Source organism: Lytechinus pictus, chromosome 2 (genome assembly GCF_037042905.1).
Source record: "Lytechinus pictus isolate F3 Inbred chromosome 2, Lp3.0, whole genome shotgun sequence".
Classification (NCBI taxonomy): Eukaryota; Metazoa; Echinodermata; class Echinoidea; order Temnopleuroida; family Toxopneustidae; genus Lytechinus; species Lytechinus pictus.
In genome coordinates, this window is record NC_087246.1 from 8828551 (window position 1) to 8839498 (window position 10948).

The 10948-nt window shown below is 35.9% G+C and overlaps 1 protein-coding gene across 1 annotated transcript in view; it reads left to right on the plus strand.

Annotated features, from left to right (window-relative positions):
• The first annotated feature begins 328 nt into the window (after nucleotides 1-328).
• The window catches only part of LOC129254877 (protein dispatched homolog 1-like), a 65008-nt gene continuing 54388 nt past the window's right edge, over nucleotides 329-10948 (plus strand). The window contains exon 1 of the mRNA XM_054893415.2: nucleotides 329-676. Within this exon, the coding sequence (XP_054749390.2) occupies nucleotides 606-676 (71 nt within the window). The 5' untranslated portion in view covers nucleotides 329-605. The remainder of the gene's footprint in view (nucleotides 677-10948) is intronic.

Below are 10948 nucleotides of genomic sequence, written 5' to 3' on the forward strand. Positions count from 1 at the left end.
GTCTGTCATTAAAAAGGGGGCATTTAATCTGAGGAGAAAGATTCTCAATGGAAGCATGTAAGAGAGATTCGGAGTAGTACTACCTTGTTACTGATGGCTCAGGGGCCGCGGAACGGTTTTCAAAGTGGGGGGGGGGGTGAGCCAAAAGTGGGGGGCTGACCCTGCTAAAAATCACACTCATATGGAAAAAAGTGGGGGGCTGAAGCCCCCCCCCCCCCCCCGGTTCCGCGGCCCCTGTGGCTAATGTATAAGCAGGGAAGTGGGAGGCTCCCCTCATATAAGCATTCGTATCCATGCTATTAAACATTGGTATCTTTTTGTGATCAGCGCATTATTAACCATACTGGAGCTCCATGCAAGGCAGAAACCTTTCCTAGCGGACCCGTGCGCGTGTAGGCCTATTGATGCATGATGGAATATTGTTCGGATCATATTTTGGCATCAACGAAATTGGTCCACCGTTTCCCACAACACTAATCAACTAGAATTCATTTCAGAATTGAATTCAGAACGTTAAACGCTTGTATTCCTAACGTCATGTGAAATATTCAGTAAGTCACCTGGTACTGGGTAAAGTGATAGTCATTGTAACGGAAATACACACCATGCCCAATAGAACAGAACAGATGTCGATGGAAACCAGAAGTGACCGAGTCAGTTATGGTCCTGGGTCAATGTAAGTTTATTATACCATTTACAGTATTCTGCAATGGGACGAGTAACCTATTAAACAAGAGTGCAAATGAATTATTCTAAAGAGCTATTTAAAAGGAGTGAATCTTGGGTAATTAAATCAGTTTCAGTACCGGTAGTACAGAATCAGAGAGATGTGACTGCCGGGGCGTCGATCTATTTTCAAGATTGGGGGGGGGGGGGGGATCATGAGTCATAGGCCTAAATCAACATTACAAAGGCGCTCGATCGCACAAAACAAACAAAATCACACCCCCACACACATATATTACATATATATATGGGATGTATATATATATATATATATATATATATATACACTCGGCAAAAAAAGTTCTTGGACACTTATAAAAGTTAAAATATTCCATATAGATATTTGATTAAAGGCAAATTATTGTATGTCAACATGACCAGACAATATTCATCTTCCAGTATGACATGACTATTTCATGTGAACAGTCATGCATGGGTGGTTAAAAACTTTAAACAATAGCAATGTCAGTAAAAGAAAATTGCAAGAAATGGAACAGTCAGTGCATGGCTGGTTACAGGCATTAAACAATAGCAATGTCAGTAACAGGAAATTTCAAGAAAATGATAAGTCATTCTTTCAGTTGTGAAAGTTTATGTGGCATAAATATCCATTAAACGATAAAAGCAAACTAAACTAAAAATAAAAGTCAAATACCACTCTAAAGGAGAAGAGAAAATTATCCACCTTGGACGCATCACTCGGGGCATCACTATTCCACTGGAATTTTAAGTCAAAAAAAAAAAATATATATATATATATATATATATATATATATATATATATATATATATATATATATATATATATATATATATATATATATATATATATATATATATATATATATATATATATATATATATATATATATATATATATATATATATATATATATATATATATATATATATATATATATATATATACATAGCACCTTTGGGAGACAATATGGGTGTAAAATTTTTGCATTAAGCAGACACTTGATTTAAGGAGACAATTTCGTGTCTCCTTATGTTTCCACCTATGTTTTCCCCCATTTAACACGCGTTTTCCTCCTGACGAAGCGAGACCCATAGAGTAAAACTTTTCCCGCTTTTATCAGACTATTCCATTATCCTTCAGGGGCCCTTTAAGTCTTGTGTTAGGTACTAGAATGTTGGGGGTTGTATATTTCATGGAGTTATGAAACAGTATTATGGAGACTTTCCGTTTTCAGCTTCTTGCTACTAAAAATAATTTCATATCTTCATTAGATGATTATCAATGTATACATATGTTAATTCTGAACTGATTTATTTCTTTTTTTATAGAAAATATTGAAAATTTTAGGATATATCCTGAAAAACATAAAAAGCTCCCCCTAAAAAAGTGAACTTTATAGTCTTCCGCACCGTGCGCGTAAGCGAGCTTAGATCATGCTGCTATACATGTATATCGAGTCATACTAGGCTCGCCGCGCTCCCGGGCGGGCGCCGGGCCGGGCGCGGCCGACCGGAGATATGTACGTACGTACCGTACCGGCCGCGCCAACCAACCGAGCGTAGCAGCTAGTCATTCCTATATCGGCAGGGCCATGCCAGGGCTGAGAGGTCGCAGCCGCTTTGATAAAGTTGAAGAGGTAAGTGTCACTAACAGTGATTTTTTTTGTACATTTTCGTATATTTCAGTCCCTTCGCAATGATAGTATTATTAAAGTGGCAAAAGTAGGCCTAAGAATCCATCGACATCACCCCGCGCCGCGGACGCTGCCACTGCGTGTGGGTTACTGTGCCTGTGCCTGTGGCAGCGCCCTGACGACTTGTATGCATTCAGTCGACAGAAAATGGGTCTATTTTCCTCTTTTTAACTTTGAAATTGGGAAACAAGTAACCCGCAGGTAATTGTAAGTATATTATCTAACATTGGGGCAGGTTTTTCTTGAAAGCAAGTCTCTCTTTTTGGGTCTAGAGCCATCCCGTTTAAGCTATTTTATCAACTACGATAGATCGGGTACCCGTGCCAAGCCCATGCGACCCGAACGGAAGCGTCAACGGTTCAGGTCGGTGCGGCTACCATCGACATTGATGTTCTGCAGAGCAAAGTCTGCCACTCGGCACTAAGTCTAGTAAGAGTAAGACTATTAAAGTAAGGCTTAAGTTAAGCCTACAAGTTCTAAGCCTAAGGCTAAGCTAAGGCTCTAAGTCTAAAGCCAGGCTAGCCCTAGGGCTTAGCCCCGGGGACGCCCGCTTGTCGCAGTAGGCCTACTACTAAGTACTAGTATTATTAAGTCTAGTATAGTAAGGGCTAAGGCTAGCCACGGGAGCGGGAGCGTCCTGAATAGCCTGGAGGCTTCTGGGGAGTAAATATACTAAAAGTCATCTACTATACGTACTACGTAGGCTTACTCCCGCATGAAGCCTGGGCCTGGGGATCATTCCTCTCTGTAGAGGCTAGGATTTCCCACGGTTACAGTAGATTTAAATCACAGATTGTATAAATTGTTTTGAGCCCAAACTATAATTGTAAATGGGCCAAAACAATATTTCCCCCCGAATTTGATATTTTTGATTAATTTTTCTCAATAAATAGTATGAAATTTAAAGAAATTTAAGAGCACGAGAGTTCACTTACCCAGTCTGTTATGGTCGCCATCTTGAAGTCTTTGTTATCGATACCTAGATACCATGTGTATAGCCGCCAACTTAGATTTAAAAAATACTTGCATTGGCCGAAAATATTATAAATCGTCAAATACTTGCATCGGTCGATAAATATAAAAAACATTGGTTTTTGATATTTCTGGGGATTTATTCAACAATTTCTGACTTTTATTTTTACTGTCATCCCCATTCACCGACGGTAACCCGACTTAAAGGACAAGTCCACTCCAACAAAAAGTTGATTTGAATAAAAAGAGAAAAATCCAACAAGCATAACACTGAAAATTTCATCAAAATTGGATGTAAAATAAGAAATAAGATATTTTAAAGTTTCACTTAATTACACAAAACAGTTATATGCACATCCTGGCTGGTATGCAAATGAGGTGACTATGACGTCATCCACTCCCTATTTCTTTTGTATTTTATTATATGAAATATGAAATATTCTAATTTTCTCCTCATTGTCAAGTGATACAACAATCAATTCGTCCCTGAACGTGTGGAATTAGTAATGTTTAATACTATATGGTTCAGTCAAGTTGGTCCTTATTGTCAAATCTATAAAAAAATGAAATACTGTATTATTCAAACAATAAAAAACAAAAGAAATAGTGAGTGATGGACATCATCGACTGACTCACCTAGTTGTGCATATCATTGTTTTGCGAAAAATAAGCGAAACTTTAAAATGCCATAACTTTCTTATTTTCAGCACTATGCTATTTAAATTTTTCTCTATTTATTCAAGTTAGCATTTTCCTGGGGTGGACTTGACCTTTAAGTACGAGCCCCCATGGCCTGGGTAAAACCCTCCACCACTGTCCAGTGTGGTGGAAAAATTTTGTCTAGATTTTTGGCATTTTACTAGGTCTAAATCTAAATGATATAATATTTTAAATGATGGCCCACATTACGAGGATGACCACTCCTACAAGCATTCGGCATATGGCAGCAAGCTGCGATAGCCTCAGTCATGGCCCATGGGGCTGAAGCCTGTGTTAAAGGGGAATCCAACCCAAATAAAAACTTGTTTTTATAAGGAAAAGAAAAATCAGACAAGTTGATAGGTGAAAGTTTGAACAATATTGGACAAACGACAAGAAAGTTATGAATTTTTAAAAGTTGTAAATATTGGTAATCACTATAACCATGGAGACTTCAAATTGGCCTCATATTGGATGTCATAGTGATGTAAGGCAAGGACTACTCTTTCATGTACTACAATACATATGGCTAAAATGTCATTTTTCCCAAAAGTTTTATTTCAAATTATATTTTTCTTTCATGAGGACATAAAACAATGTACTACCTGGGTTATATTTAGATTACTGCCCCAGGGAAATGGGTACTTCGGAGAAAACCACAAATCCCTGATAATAAAGTACATGGCCTATGGGAAAGTTGTCCTTGCCCCTTGTCATGATTTACTTACCCAGTTGCCAATTTGAAATCTACATAGTATTAGTGATCTCAATTTTAAAGCACCTATAACTTTCTTATTGCTTATCGGATTTCTTTCAAACTTTCACCATTCTGATTTATTTATTTTTCTCCTTCCCAACGCAACATTTTATGGCCAAGGCTGGATTCCCCTTTAAGTCTGGGACACACTACCTCTACAAAACAAACCACTTAAATTGATTGTTCCAAGCTTAAAACCTAATTTTTTTTTTAAAGTGTCTAGATGTACACTTGATCAAATCATCATCAACTGATACTTTATTTTTATCAATTTCTTAAAAATTGTTACAAAACGGCAAATTATGGAGTTTTTTTGAAAACTCATTTACCATTGGATGTCTGCACCATTGCTTTCCGCTGCTTTAACTGCGACTACGGAAGTAGTACTATTTTTCTCGAATACGTTTTTACGTATATACGTGATCATTATAAAAATTCAATATCGATTATGAAGCTAGTTTTGTGACCAGTTTTATTTAATTCTAGCTAAGTAATAGATTAGTCATGATCTATGTGATCTTTTTATTGTGCGATCGATTACGACTGCAGACGAGTAGATCTTTCACAGGAGTTTAGTATCGATTCTCATACAATTACAAGATATCATATTGACTCGACTCCACGCAGTTAACCGTACGTATGGTACATGTATGTACGTAAGCGGGCAATGTACGATCATTTTTCACACCGTGCAATTGCTGCTCAGCTGAATGCGTGTAACAATCAATGAAAGCAAGAAGGAGGAGCAAGCGTTATTTTTTTCCAAATAATGCCTGGTGTTCTGGAATTTGAAGTCAGGATATCTTAAAGCCGGTATACTGTATGCCACTGCTGGTAAATTAATTTTTGGTTAAAATGTAGCCCAATTAATATGAACAATTTGTGCAGAAATATCACAGTCCCAGTCTATACAGTCCGACGTAACTGTGTTAGACATAGCGTCACGGGTGGAGGATGACTATGTTTTAATCATCATTTGAAAGGATTTTGCGCTATTAAACTGCGGTCTAAGGTACGTTGTTTATTAATTTTATATATTTTCTTGTCAAATCGGATGTGATTTTTAAAGCAAAAATGTGAAATTTATGTATAAAAAAAACGATCCGAATATCGGGTTGCCCCGGGTTTAGATCTAAATACTGCTAATACGTTGTCTCTACGTATGGGCCTCCAACTCTTCAGTCTTTGTATTGGGGATTGGAGTCAACGTAGTTCAGCAGAACAACCAATTTACAGAGACTGAAGCTTTTGTCTAGGCTAGCCCCCACGAGGCCTCGCTCATGCCATGCGGTAGGATGGATGGTGGGGTGTCCAGACACTTTATTATTTTGAAGACTTGAAGCCTTCTTTTTTTGTCTTTGGAATACACTAAAAATATGAATTCAATAGTTGTAATCATCTTCTATTTTGCTCTTTATAATACTGCCTGATATTTTGTTCTGATAATTGATGAAACTTCTCGTTATTTTTTTTATTTAGACCTGGTAAAATGCTAAAAATCTAGACAAAAACATTTCGCCAAATAGTGGACAGTTATACCCATGGGCGCTCGCAATAATAGGCTACCGTCATCGGTGAATGGGAATGATAGTAAAATGTCAGAAATTGTAAAATAAATTCCCAGAAACAAAGGTTATTCCTATCGATACTGAACTTGTGTGTTCTATCTATGTGAAAAGTTGGAAAATTAAAAAAATCACTGATCAGCTATTTTGGCCATATTTTGTTGTTTTTTTTTCCTTTTTCAGTTCTATTAATATTCCTTATGGAAGGTTGTTGCAAAGTTTTATGCGTAATAATAACCATTCTCTGATGCGTAAATGTGCGCGTTGGGCAATACAAGGCTGGTAATTTTCTTATGTATTTATTTGTCTTTCAACTTTTTGTTTTGTATTTTTTTATGGAAATCATTGGCGACTTTATTCTGACCACAAACAAGATGAAATTAATTGAGTTTAACTTGTAAAAGTAAAAATAATGATTAATGAATATTGACTAAAAACACTATTTGCATTGGATTTGCACACAATTCACATTTTTTTTAGCAATTTGGGTCTGACATACACAAAAAGTTACAAATGTTGTGTAATTTTGGAACTGCGTACGTGGGCCTGGATGTTGCAAATTTGGTCTCAAAAGTTGCGCTAGGTCTACTTAAAAGTAAAAAGTCAGTGAGCGATGAGTTAAACAAAATTGTATTTTTTATTATCTATTTTTTATTTTTTATTAGACTGGACACTTGTAAGTTATTTGCAGGAGGTCGCGGTCACATGCATTATATGTATGAAGACTGGACACTTGTACATGTAAGTTATTTGCCGGCGGTCATGATCACATGCATTGACAACGTGCATGAACACTGGACATTAATTGATGATTTGATTACTAGATCATAGGTGTAAACTTTGTATTTAATACTGTTAGAATCTAGATTAGTCTTATAAAGTATAGTTTTTAATACTGGACCAACATGCCTACATGTAGATGTCCAGTGGTCCATGAGTTTGTAACGCATATAGTTCACGTTATTAACCAATGATTGACACTTGTCCAGTGCATATTTTCATAATTCCAAATTTTGGCCTGAAAAATTGTGTTTTCATTGTTTTATGTGTTCTTCTGAAATTCCGTGAAATTCTTTCGTTTTCTGTATCGCAGAAAACTGAGGACTCTCTAATCTAAATTACCTGCACCTAACTTTCTGGACAGTCTTCCTCTATTAGAAGTTCTATAACAGTCTATCACATACATGTAAATCTTACTTTTCTTAGAAGTTAGATCTTATTCCGTGAAATTCTTTCGTTTTCCGTATCACAGAAAACTGAGGACTCTCTAATCTAAAATACCCGCACTTAACTTTCAGAACCGTCTACAGTACCTCTAACAGTGTAGCACATAAATCCTACATTGTCTTAGAAGTTAAATCTTAAATGTAGGGATACCATTAATGAAATTAAATAGTTTACAAATAATTAATGTTTATGACTGCAATGGATCATTTCATCTTTCACCAAATGAAATAGTATGTCCATTGCACTCATAAACATTCATTATTTGTTTTATTTGACAGCACCATCGATTAATTTGTCCAAATCCTGTTCTGTCATTAAAACAGACTCCGCCATGTTTACATTTGTTCACTGGTCGTGTCAGAGGTTAAATTCAAAAGTGAAATATTTCTACATGAAAATGACATTAATTTTCTATAGATGAAAACGAGAAGCTGCTCAAGACAGGGTGATGCAGAAGAAATTGCCCGGAGGTTCATCAGGGATTGCCGAGATCCATCCTGGGTTGGCGAGAAATGGATCTCAGAGTTGAAAGGTACATCATTTTTTAAAAATATTTTCAAATATATTTTCAATCTGCAGAATAATGGAGGCTTATATAAAATCAAATTATTTGTGGGCCATTTTATTATAATCACATTGCCAGTATCACTAACACAATTGTATTTTAGGAAACGAAAATATGATGGAGTAAGAAGTAATTACGAATTACAAAAGAAGCTTTCATTCTTAATAATGTAGTAGTCGCTTAATTCAGTGTTTTTAACTTTTGAAAGTGCAAATAATACCTTTGAGGCTCTCTGATTTTGTACTCTAATCGTGCAATAATTCTTGTAATTAAAGGAGAATGAAACCCTTCAAACCAGCTGAATCCATATCAAAGAGAAAAATCAAAGAAACATATTGTTGAAAGTTTGAGGAAGATTGAATGAATAATAAGAAAGTTATGAGCATTTGAATATTGAGATCACTAATGCCATGTAGATCCTCCCTTTGGCAATGCGACCAAGATCTGTAATGTCACACACATACAACTCCCTCATTACTTTAGTACTTATTTCACTTATATTCTCACTTTTATAGAGTCTATCACAAGGTGAGGTGTTTTCTTTATGAGAGGACAAGTACAGAGGTTTCACAACATTATGTAATTGATGAATCATTTGTCATATGATTAGAATGAGCAAAAAAAGATGTTTTGGGGTATATTTTCAGTGTCCAAAATGGGAGAGTTGTTCATCTGTGACATCATAGATCTTGGTCGCATTGCCAATTGGAGGATCTCCATAGCATTAGTGATCTCGACATTCAAATGCTCATAACTCTTCTATTGCTAGTCCTATTTTACTCAAACTTTTGTTGATCTTATTCTTTGATTTTTCTGCTTTCACAAAAGCTAACTTGCTCCAAGAGTTTCATTCTCCTTTAATGTGATTTTCTTGATTTTTTTTTTCAATAAAGACAGAATTATAAAAAAGAGTAAGATGGGGTTCAGTCAGAATCAATGGCACTGATACCTCACCTTCTAATTTAGGAATGTTCAAAACATTCCTTTAATGCTCTAAATAAAAATTTCATTTTAAAATTCATTAAATGAATAGGGAGAGGTGTGATCACCACCAAAGATGTTCCCCCAGGAACCTTCATGCTTCAGTATCCTGGAGAATTGGTTACTGCAGGAGAAGGCGAGAAAAGGGAGAAGGAAGTGGAAAGTGTCTTCCGATTCTTTTTTTCATGGAAAGGGAATAGTTTGTGGTAAGTCCAGCATAGAGCAGAAAGGTCCACTAGGCCAGAAATGTGTGTACATATATATGTAAATAATGTAAACAATGTTAATGATATTAAAGAAGTACTAAATCCTGCCTAAAAATAATCTTTCCTGTACCCTAACCTCAGGTGGCTCACACCAAATTCTTTTTAGTGCAGCAAATGTAATTCTTTTAATTTTTTGCTTGAACTTAAATATGATCTTTAAGGGTAATTAATGGAACCATAACCTAATATTTTCTCATCAAAATTTATGAAATTGATCATGTTATATTTTGCAGAACTGCTGGACTTGACAACCAAATTCCAAAATTAATAATCTTAACTTCATTGCTATCTGTTTAGTGTGGATGCTACCCCAGAGCCCCTTTCCGAGTGTCCATTGAGGCTTGGACGCCTAGTGAACCATGCTAGTCAAAAGGAAATTAATTGTAAAGTGAAGGTAGTTCCCTTTGAGGGACAACCGTATCTGTGCCTTTTCAGTACACGGTACGTAGATGATTACTGTTATGCTCATTAATTAAAGTTATATCAAGTCCGTAATGCATTGACATTGAATTGAATATTCTTTAGAACTGAAGCGTATGAATCGCAATGTGTCCCCTGTACAATGAAATGGTCCCTGATCCTATATTTTGTGCTCGTAAGTTTGCATGTACTTTGAAATTACATGTAGTCGAATTTTCCTAGAATCTTTGTGCAGACAACCTGATGCCAAAATGATTATTCAAATTGCTCTATCCGCTTACCATAACAACCATGAAACCAGTAGAGGCAATATAAAGGCAATGCCTTTGAAGCCGGTTGCGAATTTGGGAGGTAAAACTATGAAACCGTCAAACCGGTATGTTTTGTTTTGATTAATAACATTTTTCTAAGATCTACATTATAAATTTATATCAGACATTTGACCTTTGACAAAAAATGAATAAATAAAGTTTTTGAACAAAAAATACAAAATAAAAAAAAGTGTTTTTCCTACACTAATGTATGATGTCAGTATTCATTTAACTTTACGAGTGGATCATGAGGAGGCCATAAGGCAAGATTCAAGCAGTCACCTAACTTTTAAAGAATTACAGTCTTCTCTCTTTTAAGAATTAAAAAAGAACAAAACTGAATACTGCTTTGTAGTCACTGCCATGTTTTGAGCCATCTAGATTGCATGCACATACTATCACAACTCTGAGCTAAGTGACTGTTTAAAGCTTGATCGAGGGCAAATTTTAATTGCTACAGAGAATATGCCCAGGCCAACTTCGCCCTTACTGTAGTTCATGCACACAGGCTTCCTGCAATAGACTGATGGGCTCTGTCTGAACTTTTGCACAGTAAACACATGACAAAGTCAGCCAATCTTAGAAAATGTCCGGTATCAAAGTTCTTTTACGCCAAAAACCAAATCCGGCTTCCTAGACACTGCGCAATAAAAATCCTTTCACAATAGTCAGGTAGACTCATGACTCGTATATCTAGCAAGCATATTTAATGTTAAAAGGTTTTATCAGGTAGTGTGTTTCATTATTAAGAAAATGACACCAAGATCATTAGTTCTGGTTGAG